The sequence below is a fragment of the Hypanus sabinus genome, chromosome 10 (genome assembly GCF_030144855.1).
Source record: "Hypanus sabinus isolate sHypSab1 chromosome 10, sHypSab1.hap1, whole genome shotgun sequence".
In the NCBI taxonomy this organism is placed as follows: Eukaryota; Metazoa; Chordata; class Chondrichthyes; order Myliobatiformes; family Dasyatidae; genus Hypanus; species Hypanus sabinus.
Genome location: NC_082715.1, coordinates 95,610,225 through 95,624,921, shown reverse-complemented (window position 1 = coordinate 95,624,921; position 14,697 = coordinate 95,610,225). Strand labels below are relative to the sequence as shown.

Sequence of the window (14,697 nt, the reverse complement as noted above, 5' to 3'; positions counted from 1 at the left end):
CCGATTACCACCTCTATCTTTTCTAAAACTTGGAAAACATGGTATACTAATCACCCATTTCTGCCCCTCTCTCAACCAGGTTTCAGTAAGTTATTATTGACCTCAAATCTTACTGACAAACTAGTTGCTCTGAGAATAGCAGAGTTGGCAGAATGAAAAGTATTTGCAGAAAAGTATACATTTTGCAATCAACAATACAAGAGATGTCTGTGTATGGAAACCTAGCTACCGCAATGGACCATGGGAAGGTTATTAGTCTTGAAGTCAGATTCTCAATGTCTAGCACAGGCACAATTACAAGAAAAAAACTGTCATGGAGATGAGGGAAAATATATGGGGGGGGGGGTCTAGGAAGAAAAGGACGTCTTTTTAGTATCCCTGGCCATAAGCTCACATTCTGACCCCCAAGACTGCAGTGATCTGAGTACCTTGTCTAATGGCCTCATACCATTGCAAGCCGCTGGCTCAAATACTGGGCAGAGATCACTGTACATCTACATTTCACTACTATGCTTGGTGGAGAATGACTGCTAATTTTTCAGCTTGCATTTAAATTCAACAGCTGTATGAACTCTATAACACAAGACACCACAGCCTTCCAAAATTTACATTTATTTCCCCAGTAAAATATAGACTGATTAGTATCCCACTGATGAGGAATTAATTATTTACTAATGAATTCTGAAATGTGCTTTTCGATGGACATTAACGTTGGAACTGACAATTCTAGAAACAACAGGCCAGTGATTTGATAAGTCACAACTTGTATACTACAATTGAGAAAGACATTAAAAACAGTTATTTTGCCATTGCCATATCAATGAAACAGGATGGTTCAGATTAAGCTCATTTCATGCTGAAATGAAATGCTTATTAAATTATGAAAATGCATTTTTTTTCTGTTGTTAATTGGAATTCAGATTGTATTGTTTTGGCAGTTAACAGATTTTCCAACCACCTAGGATGTCAACAAGCCCAGCAAAAGCCACGCATGTATCCAAACAAAGCTACTGGGCTGTTTAAATTAGTTGGCTGGAGAGTATGGTGGGGGGTGAATAGGACGCGCCGTCAGAAGTGGTGGTGGTAGAAACAGATACAGGGATCGAAGTTAGAGTAGTTTAAAAGGGCACACAACATCATGGGCTGAAGAGCCTGTTCTGTGTTCATGCTCTATGTTCTAAATGCTATTTTTGGTCATCTATTTTGTATGGTTATTTAATTATAGATGAGGAGTTCACCCTCAACAAAAATCATAGGATGCAGCTCCATTAATCCACTTTTCACTGTTTTAACAGCAGAAATAACAGAACTCCAAGATGTCAAGGAAGAAATCCCCTATGACTTTAGACCATTAGCAGAGATTCAAAGGCCTTTTGAAACAAGAACAAAAATGTTGGCAATTCTCCGCAGGTTCGGCTGCATCTGGGGGCAGAGAAACACCTAACAGTTTAGGTTAGAGACCCTTGTAAGCCATTTTTCTGACGCAGTACAATTTCAGGAATCTATAAATGAACTTTGATACAGATGACAATGGACCCACTCCAAGAACTTCTAGGCCCTTGCCCATTTAGGTGTACTGCACTGCAATCCAGTTATATCCTGTCAAGTCTAGACACAAGCCCAGGAGAAGTTTTTAACCTCTTAAATATGATAAATCACTAGCACCACAGGACTTTCCATGGGAGAGGATATTAAGTACAGGCTCTTCTGTGGAAAACTCAGGGGATTTGGATTAAAGTGAGGAGAGAAAATAATACAATTTAAAAATCCAAAGAACACAGCAGTTCAGTGATAGACAGTTTTTGTGGTCAAGCTTGAGGGCTTGTTTAAATGATTGTGCCACTTCATAGCAGTCTGTTCTTGGAGGGCAGAAGAAAATCTAATTTTGTCAAACTGCTCGTCCTTTTGCAAAAGTATAATACTCAAATGCCAACTGCTGCTGCTACCATTTTCATGGCCTTTTATGAAATATTTAACCTTTTATGAAATATTTAACCAACAGTAGACACATACAAAGACCTTCTTGGTTAATCATCTGTATTAATAGGGTTGGATGAATTGCACTCTGCAAGATGGATAAAGGTTACTAACAAGGCAGTATTTCTAACTTTCTTGAGAACTGAAGAGTAGCAAATACTATGCTTGATAAAGAGCAAAGTTTGATCATTTTAGACCAGGAGTCTTAGCAAAAGTAGTATGGAACTTCCTAGAGGTCAATAATAAAATCTCACTATTGATCCTTTTGAAAGTAATTAATTATTAGAAAAATCCAAATATCCTTAATTATTAGAAATATCCAAATATCCTGCAAGCATTCAATGGTGTAAAACTATTTAAAATATGGGACTCTTGCATCCAATAAATCTGTGATCTTGATCTAACACTTGGCAGTTGGTTATTAATAATCATGGTGCAGTCAGAATGTTTATGGAGTTATAAGGCCATTACAGAAGGAAACCATTTAGCTCTGTAATGTGTACTTAGCTCTTCTCTCTTAAACAGCACTGTCTGCCTTGCCAGGTATTTTCTAGAGCTCTGCATTCCAAGGTTTTTGTATTCCAGTTTTTATGTTCCAGCCCTTCATTAGCCCAACAAGTAGAAGATTTAATCTACAGCTTGTTCCCAAAGGCAAGCCTGGCCTCACCACATGAACAATATTTCCATTATCCCATCTATCCCAACAACTAGTCTCTTTTTTTCTTTCCCATTTCTGATGAAGCACTCCCACATGAAAGATTAGTTGTTTAGTTTTTTTTTACTTCAAGTCACTGCATTCTATCATTAACTCATATTTTTAGTTAAATCCAATCTGACCTTTCTACTTCCATGAGCTTCAATTTTGCAAACCAGCAAATTTTGTGAAATACATGTTACTGGCACTGTAGCAAATGACTTTTACTGACTTGAAGCCATTACTATAGTAGAAAATATAAAAAGCATGAGGTAATGTCATGCTTGTGCAATATTATTAAGTGTGTTGGAGCACGTATCAAGCACACAAATATTGAAACTTCTCTAGATGCAGAGATTCCTTTTTTAAAAAGTCCAAGTCATACAGGATCAAGCTTGTTCCAAATCAATTTCTCACAGTTTTAAATGCAAAGTAGTGGCACAGAATGGAATGTGACTAAGGCAAAAGGAAAAGAGTTCCGCAAGGGCCGTGCTTTAGGGATCCAAGCTGAAACCTTCCCTTCTCTATTTAATACTCATTCAAAGAAACTATACTCAAATGAAATGAACTTCACACTACAGCACTGTTGCAATATATATTCTATATCTGAAGAAAAACATGCTCTAAATATGATATATTAACTTTTAAACAACTAAGTAATTGTGAATGTTGATGCACAGCCTCAAATAACAAAACCCGCAGAAGACAGTAAATTCATTAGAGTACAAGAACATTGATTAATGGAATGGCTAATTATGTGCTGAAATGCAAATTCAGAAAGGTCATGGCAAATGGGTTCATGCCAACCATATTTCTGCTGCTGCATCCAACACTAGTTACTGAACAGAATCCGGGGAAATCAGAGGAAAAACATCAAGAGGCAGTCATTTGAACATTGAATTAATGCTGCTGGAAAATAGTGTACCTGGCTTAATTTTACTTTCTAGGAATAGGTACTTAGTCCGGAGATCATGGCACCTCAGTACATATACAAATTCTTGTTTTAAATGTGACTTTTCTTTGTTCTCATTTAGTCTTTTGTGTACTGAGTTTGAAACTCCTAGGTGAAAAACTGCCTTCATTATTTATGCTAATTCCACAAAATTTACTGGAAAAAATTGTCAAATCCTTTTAAGGAAGTAGTAATGTGTCACTTAGAAAATAATAACAGGGTGAGCAGTCATGGTGGAATAATGAAGAGAAAGTAGTGATAAATCTGTTACATTGTTTTTGCAATTGTAACTAACAGAATATGGAACTGTTCATTCATTCATTATGTGCAGTGTCACATGATGTGGGCGACCATGGTCTTGACCATGATTGTTCTTGGCAATTTTTTTTTTGAAAAACAGATGTGGTTTGCCATTTTTTTTTCTTCTGGGCAATGCCTTTACAAGACTAGTAACACCAGCCATTATCACTATTCTTCAGAGATTGTCTGCCGGGCATCAGTGGTCACCTAACCAGGACTGTGATATGCACCACGTACTTATAAGAACATCCACCCCCCTGCTCCCATGACTCTGTGACCCTGAGCATGGGGCTAAGGAGGTGGTATACTTTGCCCAAGAGTGACCTGCAGGCTTGTGGAAGGAAGGAGCACCTTACACCTCCTTTGGTAGAGATGAATCTCCACCCCAATTCAGAAATATAGTACTGTGCAAAAGTCTTAGCACATGTTAAAAAAAAAATCTGTAAAGCAGAGATGCTTTCAAAAGTAATGAAAAGTTTCGAAACATCACAAAGAGATAAAGAGCAGTAAACAATAAAGAGAACTAAATCAAATCAATATTTGGTGTGACCACCCTATGCCTTTAAAACTGCATCAATTCTCTTAGGTTGTGCAGTATTATAAGAAAATCAGCTGGTAGGTTGTTCCAAGCATTTTGAGAACTTGGCACAGTTCTTCTACAAACTTTGACTCTGTCGCTTGCTTCTGTCTCTCCTGGTAAGCCCAGACAGCCTCAATGATGTTGAGATCAGAATTTGGGAGGTCATACCATCTGTTGCAGAACTCCTTGTTCTTTTTTCTGAAGATGGTTCTTCACATCCTCGGTGAGAGCATCCTCTCAGCACGGAGGATTCCATTAATTCTGACCAGATCACCAACTCCGTTTTCAGAAATGCAGCCCCAAACCTGCAGGGAATCTCCATGGTACTTCACTGTTAGCTGTTGACACTCAGCCATGTAGCACTCTCCAGCTGTTTTATGGACAAATTGCCTCTTGTTTGAGCCAAACATATTGAAATTTGATTTGTCAGTCCAGAGCACTTGCTACTATTGTTCAATATCCTAGTCCTTATGATTTTCACAAAGCTGAATCTTTTGAAATTTTTTTTGCATCTTTGAGGAATGAGTTTTTTGTCAGCAACTCTTCCATGAAGAACATTTCCCTGGTCTTTAGAGGGCTGTTCTTGGGTTCCAGTGGTTTTTGAGTTTAGAGCTGATTAAATGCTGGACTTCTTCCGATTTAGAAGTGATGTCAGTTTGATGTATTAAAGACAGGTGTGAAAAAAGGGCCCGAAGGATCACTGGGGTCCCGAGTCACCCCAACCACAATCTATTCCAGCTGCTGCCATCTGAGAAATGGCACCGCAGCATAAAAGCCAGGACCAACAGGCTCCGGGACAGCTTCTTCCAACAGGCCATCAGACTGATTAACTCCCACTGATTTGAGTGCATTTTATGTTACATTGACTGCTCTGTTTATTATAAATTATTAAAAATTGCTATGATTGCACATTACGCATTTAGATGGAGACTTCACATGCATGAGGAGGAAAAATCTTTATGTTAAGGATGTAAGACAAAGTCAATTCAATTCATCTGCTGCACTCGGCTTCTGTGGCTGCCCACTGCATTTCTGGTCCTCAACCTTTCCAGTTTCTTTACCCTTCTTCAGAAGAGCTACGACAACCCATCTTGAATCTACTGTCTGCTGCAAAATTTCTGCTTGGGAGAGACCTTACTGATGCAGGATGACCACCTTGTGTCTTGTTGCTATGCTCATTCTTTCCATGGTGTAAGAATTGATGATTTGAAAGTTAAACTGTCACATGTACCACACCCTCACCTTTTAGTTTGATTATCCTTCACCCAGTTTGATTCCTTCTACACCCATTTTTGTTTCAGTTGATCAGTTTAGTTCATTCAACTCATTATGTCATTTATCAGTAGCATCTGTTTGTTATCTTTGTTTATTTATGCACTGGGATATATACCTATAAAGTAATCAAATTTTTACTTGAAACATGTTCTCTAATATGTTACTTTCTTGCAACTAATTCTCCATAGCACTTATTATTTTTGAAAATTTATGTTTAGAAATTGAACATTTGCTCTCTTCTACTGACACTAAAGCAGAAAACATCTAAAACAAAATTTACCATAGATAAGGGTGAACAACATAATGTGGTATATTTCGACTTTCAAAAAGCCATCATTAGAGTAACATGAGATTAATTAAGTGGTATTGTGGTCATATGTTTGTATGGTCTGAGGATTATTTAATGGATAGGAAACAGTCATAATAAATGAAGCATTTTTGAGTTGTGAGCAGTGAGATGCTTCAGGTGGTGGAAGTTTGCTTTTCTGATTGGAAATCTGTGACCAGTGGTATACCATGGGGATTGATAGTAGAACTTTGAAATTTGTGATATGTTAATGATTTGAATAGAAATGAGGAAAATGATTAGTTGTAGTTGTATCAGTGGCACTGTGGACAATGAGGATGATTTTTAAGACATAGAACATAAACAGTCCAGAACCTGAACATGCCCTAGGCCCACCATGTCCTTACTGACTAGGATGCCAATTAACTAATCCCATTTACAGCACTCGAACAGAGACCATATCCCCTTCTTTTCTGACTATCTACTCCAACTTATTCCTCCCATAACTGTATACAGTTCTCTCCGGTCACCCCTCACCCGAGGATGCTCCTAGGAAAACAAGCCAAGTTTGTACATGCCTAGCTAATAGCAAAAACCCTCCAATCCAGGCAACTTCTTGATGAGTGTCTCCACTTAAATAACATGACAGCACAGAAACAGGCCCTTCAGCCCATTGATTCCATGCCGAACTATTAATCTACCTAGTCTTGTTGATCCACATTTGGACCTTAGTCCTCCAATCCACAAACCTATCTTCTTAAAAATTACACTTAAATGTTGAAATTGAACCTGTATTCACGACTTCCACCGGCAGCTTGTTCCATATTCTCACCACCCTTTTAGCCCTCTGGATTTTCTCCTTGACTGTTCTCTTGTATTTCGTATACTCAAGTGCCTTATTGGCTCCTTCCTACCTAAACCTACAATGCATTTCTTTCTTAACCAAGGCCTCAATATCTCCCTAAAACCAAGGTACCCTAAACCCACTAACCCTGTTTTTTAAAAAAAATTCTGACATTTAAGTATCCAGATGTCCCAGCACTAATCTCTCTGGAACACCAATGGTCACAGACATCAGCCCCTTCACCATTGACACTTCGTCTTCAACAACACTAATTTTGGTTCAAACTTACCAACTCACTGTGGATACTTTATGCCTTAATCTTCTGGACCAGCCTACCATGAAGAACTTTACCACAGGCAATATCCTTCAATTAACTTTGTCATTTCCTCAACAAAAAATTTAATCAACTTTATGGCCATTCCAAAGATACATAAAGCCATGCTGACTTCTCAACAAGTCCATGCTTTTCCAAATGCAAGTAAATCCTGTTCCCAAAGATTTTCTCCAGTAATTTTCCGAACACTAATGTAAAGTTGACCAATTTATAATTCTCTTGTTTGTTTATGTTGTCCTTCTTAAAGGAATAACACTGGCGGTTTCCCATAGAATCATAGAGCCATACAAAAATGCAGCACAAAAGCAGGTCCTTTGGTCCATGCTGAAACCATTGAAATTGCTGACTCCCAATGACCTGCACCAGGACTTTCCCGCTAGGATGTTAGTCCACCACCAATTCAGGTGCAAACTGTCTCTATTGTCCCACCAAGTCTGGAAGAGAGCCCAAAAATCCAAAAATCTTATGCCCTCCCTCCTACACCAACTCTTTAGGCACATATTAAATGGTATAATCTTCTTATTTCTGGCTTCATTAGCATATGGCATGGGTAGCAATCCTGAGATTATAACAATAAGATATAGGAGCAGTATTAAGCCATCTGGCCCATCGAGCCTGCTCCGTCATTCAATCATGGCTAATCCTTTTATTTCCTGTCTCCTCATCAACCCCAGTTCCCGGCCTTCCCATCTACAGAGCCTGCACAGAGACCATATCCCTCTCTTTTCTGATGCCATGTCCAATCAAGAACTTATCAATCTCTGGCTTAAGTACACCCAATGACCTGGCCTCCACAGCTGCATGTGGCAACATATTCCACAAATTCACCACCCTTTGGCTAAAGAAATTTCTCTGCATCTGTTTTGAAAGGGAACCCCTCTACCCTGAGCTGTGCCCTCTTGTCCCAAACTCTCTCACCATGGGAAACACCTTTTCCACATCTACTCTGTATAGGCCTTTCAACATTCGAAAGGTTTCAATGAGATCCCCCCTCATTCTTCTGAATTCTGGCGAGTACAGATCCAGAGCCATCAAATATTCCTCGTATGATAGACCATAAGACAAACGAGCAGAAGTCGATCATTTAGCCCATCGAGCCTGCTCTGCCAATTTATCATGAGCTGATACATTCTCCCATTTAGTCCCACTCCCCCCGCCTTCTCACCATAACCTTTGATGCCCTGGCTACTCAGATACCTATCAATCTCTGCCTTAAATACCCAATGACTTAGCCTCCACTGCCTCCTGTGGCAACAAATCCCACAGATTCACCACCCTTTGGTTAAAAAAATTTCTTCGCATCTCTGTTCTGAATGCACGTAGTATCCTTCTATCCTTAGGTCATGCCCTCTTGTACTAGATTTCCCCCACCATGGGAAACAACTCTGCCGCATCCACTCTGTCCATGCTTTTCAACGTTCAAAATGTTTCTGAGGTCCCCCCTCATTCTTCTGAACTCCAAGGAGTACAGTCCAAGAGCGGTCAAACGTTCCTCATATGTTAACCCTCTCACTCCTGGAATCATTCTAGTCAATCTTCTCTGAACCCTCTCCAATGTCAGCACATCCTTTCTTAAATAGGGAGCCCAAAACTTCACATAGTACTCCAAGTGAGGTTTTACCAGTGCCTTATGGAGCCTCAACATCACATCTCTGCTTCTATACTCTATTCCTCTAGAAATGAATGCTAACATTGCATTCGCCTTCTTCACCACTAACTCAACTTGGAGGTTAACCTTAAGGGTATCCTGCACGAGGACTCCTCGAGGACTTTTTCCATTCAAAAATTTCTATTTTGGAATATATCTGTCTTGCACCTTCCTCACTTCTTCCAAAATCCTTTACTGCAATACCAACACATCGGATTTTGGCTTCTTTTTCTCAAATTTCACAGTGAACTCAATCATGTTGTGATCACTGCCTCCAAAGGGTTCCTTCACCTCAATCTCTCTAATCACCTCCGGTTCATTACACACTACCCAATCCAGCACAGCCAATCCCCTACTGGGCTCAACAACAAGCTGTTCTAAAAAGCCATCTCGTAGACATCCTACAAATTCTCTCCCTTGAGATCCAGTGCCGACCTGATTTTCCCACTCCATTTGCATGTTAAAATACTCCACAATTATCATAACACTGCCCTTCTGGCAAGCCTTTTCTATTTCCTGTTGTACTCTGTAGTCCACAATACTGCAGCTGTTAGGAGGCCTGTATATAACAGGGTCCTTTTCCCCCTGTGATTTCTTAGCTCAACCCATAAAGATTCTGCACCTTCCACTCCTATGTTACCTCTTTCTAATGATTTAATATGATTTCTTACCAAAAAAGCCACGCCACCCCTTCTGCCTACCTGCCTATCCTTCTGATACACCGTGTACCCTTGGACGTTCAGCTTCCAGAGACATGCATCCTTTAGCCATGTCTCAGTGATGGCCACAACATCATACCTGCCAATCTGTAGCTGTACGACAAGATCATCCACCATATTCCTTATACTACGTGCATTTAAGTATAACACCATAAGTCCAGTATTTGGTACTTTTTGATTGCAATGCAACTCATCCCAATGGCTGCAAATTTGCCCCATCACCTGCCTGACCTTCCTGACATCTTTACTGCACATATCTTAGATTTATTTCTGTTTTCCCCCTCCTCCGCTCTATCATTCTGGTTCCCATCCCCTTGCCAAATTAATTTAAACCCTCTTTAACAGCTCTATTAAACCTTCCCACCAAGATATTGGTCCCCTTCGGGTTCAGGTGTAACCCATCCTTTTTGAACAGGTCATACTTCCCCCAGAAGAGATCTTAATGATCCAAGAATCTGAAGCCCTGCCCCCTGCACCAGTCTCTCAGCTATGCTTTCATAGATTTGGATACTGTTGGGGTGGGGGGGGGGGGGAATGACTTATGTGGGATAAGCTGCTGAAGCCGGATCTCTGGCATTGAGTGGGGTTCTGCAGTGCAGAGAGGGGGGAGGAAGAGGAGAACGGTAGTGAAAGAGTCTCGATAGTTAGAGGTACAGACAGGAGGTTCTCTGGTCGCGATAGAAAATCCCGGATGGTTTGTTGCCTCCCGGGTGCCAGGGTCAGGGACGTCTTTGATCGCGTGCGCAACATTCTGAAATGGGAGGGTGAGCAGCCAGATGTCATGGTACACATTGGTACCAATGACATAGGAAGAAAGAGTGAGGATGTCCTGAAGAGTGAGTATAGAGAGCTTGGTAGGAAGTTAAAAAGCAGGACCTTATGGGTGGTAATCTCAGCATTGCTACATGTGCCATGTGCCGGTGACGGTAAGAACAGGATGCTCTGGAGGATGAACATGTGGCTGAGGAACTGGTGTACGGGGCAGGGTTTCAGATTTCAGGATCATTGGGACCTCTTCGGGGCAGGTGGGACCTGTACGAGAGAGACGGGTTACACCTGAACTACAAAGAGACCAATATACTTGCAGGGAGGTTTGCTAGTGTTGTTGGGGAGGGTTGAAACTGGATTTGCAGGGGGATGGGAACCAGAGTGCCAGAGTAGATAGTGGAGCAGGGGTGAAAATAAATGATGTTTAAGATTCATGTAAAGTCACAAATAGCAGGGTTGTGTGTGGTGGTAATAATCTTCTGAGGTGTGTCTATTTTAATGCGAGGAGTATTGTGGGGAAGGCTGACGAGCACGTTGGAATTATGACGTTGTTGCCATTAATGAAACTTGGCTACAGGAAGGGCGGAAGGGCAGAACCGGCAGCTTAATGTTCCAGGGTTCCGATGCTTCAGACATGATAGAGGCAGAGGAATGAAGGGTGTGGGGGTGGCATTGCTAGTCAGGGAGATGTTAAAGAAGTGCTCAGGCAGGACAGATTAGAGGGCTTGTCTACCGAGGCCATATGGGTGGAGCTGACAAACAGGAAAGGTATGACCACATTAATGGGGTTGTATTATAGACCACCCAATTGTCAGCAAAAATTGGAGGAGCAAATCTGCAGAGAGGTAGCAGACAACTGCAGGAAACATAAAGCTGTGATAGTAAGGGATTTTAATTTTCCACGTATTGATTGGGACTCCCAGACTGTTAAAGGTCTAGACAGGTTAGTGTTTGTAAAATGTGTTCAGGAAAGTTTTCTAAATCTATATACTGAGGTACCAGCTAGAGAGGATGCAATATTAGATCTCCTGTTAGAAAACGAGTTACAACAGGTGACGGAACTGTGTGTAGGGAAACACTTTGGTTCCAGTGATCATAACACCATTAGTTTCAACTTGATCATGGATAAAGATAGATTGAGTTCTCGGGTTGAGGTTCTAAACTAGAAAAAGGCCAAATTTGAAGAAATGAGAAAGGATCCAAGAAGCTTCAATTGGGACAGGTTGTTCTCTCGCAAGGATGTCATTGGTAAGCAGGAGGCCTTCAAAGGAGAAATTTTGAGAGTTCAGAGTTTGTATGTTCCTGTCAGGATTAAAGGCAAAGTGAATTAAGGATAATGAAACTTGGTTCTCTAGGGATATTGGAACTCTGGTAAAGAAGAGAGAGATGTATGACATGTATAGGAAACTGAGCAAATAAGGTACTTGAGTAAAGTGCAAAAAAAAAACTTGAAGAAATCAGGAGGGCTAAAAGATGTGAGGTAGCATTGGCAGTCAAGGTGAAAGATAATCCAAAGAGCTTCTACAGGTATGGTAAAAGCAAAAGGATTGTAAGAGATAAAATTGGTCCTCTTGAAGATCACAGTGGTCAGCTATGTATGGAACCAAAAGAAATGGGGGAGATCTTAAATGGGTTTTTTGCATCTGTATTTACTAAGGAAACTGGCATGGAGTCAATGGAAATAAGGCAAACAGGTAGTGAGGTCATGGAACTTATACAGATTGAAGAGGAGGAGGTGCTTGCTGTCTTGAGGCAAATCAGAGTAGATAAATCCCCAGGACCTGACAGAGTATTCCCTTGGACGTTGAAGGAGACTAGTGATGAAAATTGCAGGGGCCCTGGCAGATATATTTAAAATGTTGGTATCTACGGGTGAGGTGCCAGAGGATTGGAGGATAGCTCATGTTGTTCCATTGTTTAAGAAAGGCTCTAAAAGTAATCCGGGAAATTATAGGCCGGTAAGTTTGACGTCAGGTAAATTATTGGAAGGAGTACTAAGAGATAGGATCTACAAGTATTTAGATAGACAGGGACTTATTAGGGAAAATCAACACAGCTTTGTGCGTGGTAGGTCTTGTTTAACAAATCTATTAGAGTTTTTCGCAGAGGTTATAAGGAAAGTGGATGAAGGGAAGGCAGTGGATGTTGTTACGTGGACTTCAATAAGGCCTTTGACAAGGTCCTGCATGGGAGGTTAGGTAGAAAGATTCAGTTGCTAGGTATAGATGGTGAGGTAGTAAATTGGATTAGACACTGGCTCAATGGGAGAAGTCAGAGAGTGGTAGTGGAGGATTGCTTCTCTGAGTGGAGGCCTGTGACTAGTGGTGTGCCACAGGGATCAGTGCTGGGTCCATTGTTATTTGTCATCTATTTCAATGATCTGGATGACAATGTGGTAAATTGGATCAGCAAATTTGCTGATGATACGAACATTGGAGGTGTAGTGAGGAAGGTTTTCAAAGCTTGCAGAGGGATCTAGACCAGCTGGAAAAATGGCTGATGGAATTTAATGCAGACAAGTGTGAGGTATTGCTCTTTGGAAGGAAAAACCAAGGTAGAACATACAAGGTAAATGGTAGGACACTGAGGAGTGCAGTAGAACAGAGGGATCTAGGAATAGATACATAATTCCCTAAAAGTGGCGTCACTTTTAGGGTAGTAAAGAGAGCTTTTGGTAGATTGGCCTTTATAATTGCAAGTATTGAGTTGGAATGTTACGGTGAGGTTGCATAAGGCATTGGTGAGGCCAAATTTGGAGTATTGTGTGCAGTTTTGGTCACCTGAGTTACAGGAAGGACATTAATAATGTTGAAAGGCTTGCAAGGATGTTGCCGGGACTTGAATTACAGAGAAAGGTTGAATAGGTTAGGACTTTTTTCCCTGGAGTGTAGAAGAATGAGGGGGGAATTGATAGAGGTATATAAAATTATGATGGGTATAGATAGAGTGAATGCAAGCAGGCTTTTTCCACTGAGGCTAGGGGAGAAAAAAACCAGAGGACATGGGTTAAGGATGAAGGGGGAAAAGTTTGAAGGGAACATTGGGGGGGATTCTTCACACAGATTGGTGGGAGTGTGGAATGAGCTGCCAGATGACGTGGTAAATGTGGGCTCACTTTTAACATTAAAGAAGGATGGGTACATGGATGAGAGGGGTATGGAGGGATATGGGCCAGGTGCAGGTCAGTGGGACTAGACAGAAAAATGGTTCGGTACAGCCAAGGGCCAAAAGGCCTGTTTCTGTGCTGTAATGTTCTGTGGTTCTATGTACCAAGACAGCTGGCTGCTTGCCCTCTCCCTTCAGAATATTCTGGACCCCATCCGAGGCATCCTGTACCCTGGCACCTGGGAGGCAACACACCTTGCGGGCATCTCTATCAGGCTCACAGAATCTCCTGTCTGTTCCCCTGACTATGGAATCACCTATGATTACCGCATTCCTCTTCTCCCTCCTTCCCTCCTGCACAACAGCGCCAGGCTCGGTGCCAGAGACCCAGTCACCATGGCCGTCCCCTGTCATGTCATCCCCCTCAACAGCATCCAAAACAATATACTTGTTGCTGAGGGGGGCAGCCACAGGGGTGCTCTCCACTATCTGGGCATTTCCCTTCCCTCTCCTGACAGTCACCCAGTTTTCTTACCCCTGTAGCCTAGGGATGACTACCTCCCTGTTGCTCCTGTCTATCACCTCTTCACTTTCCCTGATAAGCAGTAGGTCATCAAGCTGCAGCTCCAGATCCCTAACACGGTCTCTGAGGAGATGCATCTCGGTGCACCTGGCACAGATGTGGCCATCAGGGAGACTGCAGGTCTCCCAGGATTCCCATGTCTAACACGCTGAAAAACTAACCCTGCAGACATGCTACCTAATTGTACAGGAATAAAACAAGGAAAAATAAGTCTACTCACCCACTTGCCTCGCCAAACACAAACTTTTTAAACCGTTAGCTCCTACTGTTAGCTGTGTGAGCCCTGCTGTTCCTCTGACTGTCTGGGCCGATTCACCAAGGAGAAAAAAAAGAGTTGGTGCCTTGCTCTCACCTCTTCCCGTTACCACCTAAGCCTGTTGGGTCAGAGCCCTACACTCTGCTGCCCGCTGTATAGGGTGGTCCTCTTTTTAAATGCCTTGCGCTGTCTTGTCGACATCACGCGCCTGCGCAGTCTCGCCCTTCTTGTACTTCTTTCAGAATTTAGCTCTCTCGCCACCCTTTTTGTCCTGATCCAAAAAACCCTCTCATTCTTGGAATCATCCTTGTGAACCTCCACTGGACCCTCTCCAATGCCAGCACATCTTTTCTAAGATGAGGGGCCCAAAATCATT

The 14,697-nt window shown here is 41.7% G+C and overlaps 1 protein-coding gene across 3 annotated transcripts in view; it reads right to left on the bottom strand.

Annotated features, from left to right (window-relative positions):
• Window positions 1-14,697, bottom strand: part of LOC132400862 (cytochrome b5 reductase 4) — a 126,517-nt gene that overhangs the window by 32,596 nt on the left and 79,224 nt on the right. Inside the window, exon 15 of one of the 3 annotated variants that reach the window (XM_059982340.1) lies at window positions 14,286-14,367. The exons of the other annotated variants lie outside the window; for them this stretch is intronic. Coding sequence (XP_059838323.1) covers window positions 14,334-14,367 — 34 coding nt within the window. The 3' untranslated portion in view covers window positions 14,286-14,333. The remainder of the gene's footprint in view (window positions 1-14,285; window positions 14,368-14,697) is intronic. 3 annotated transcript variants of the gene reach the window in all.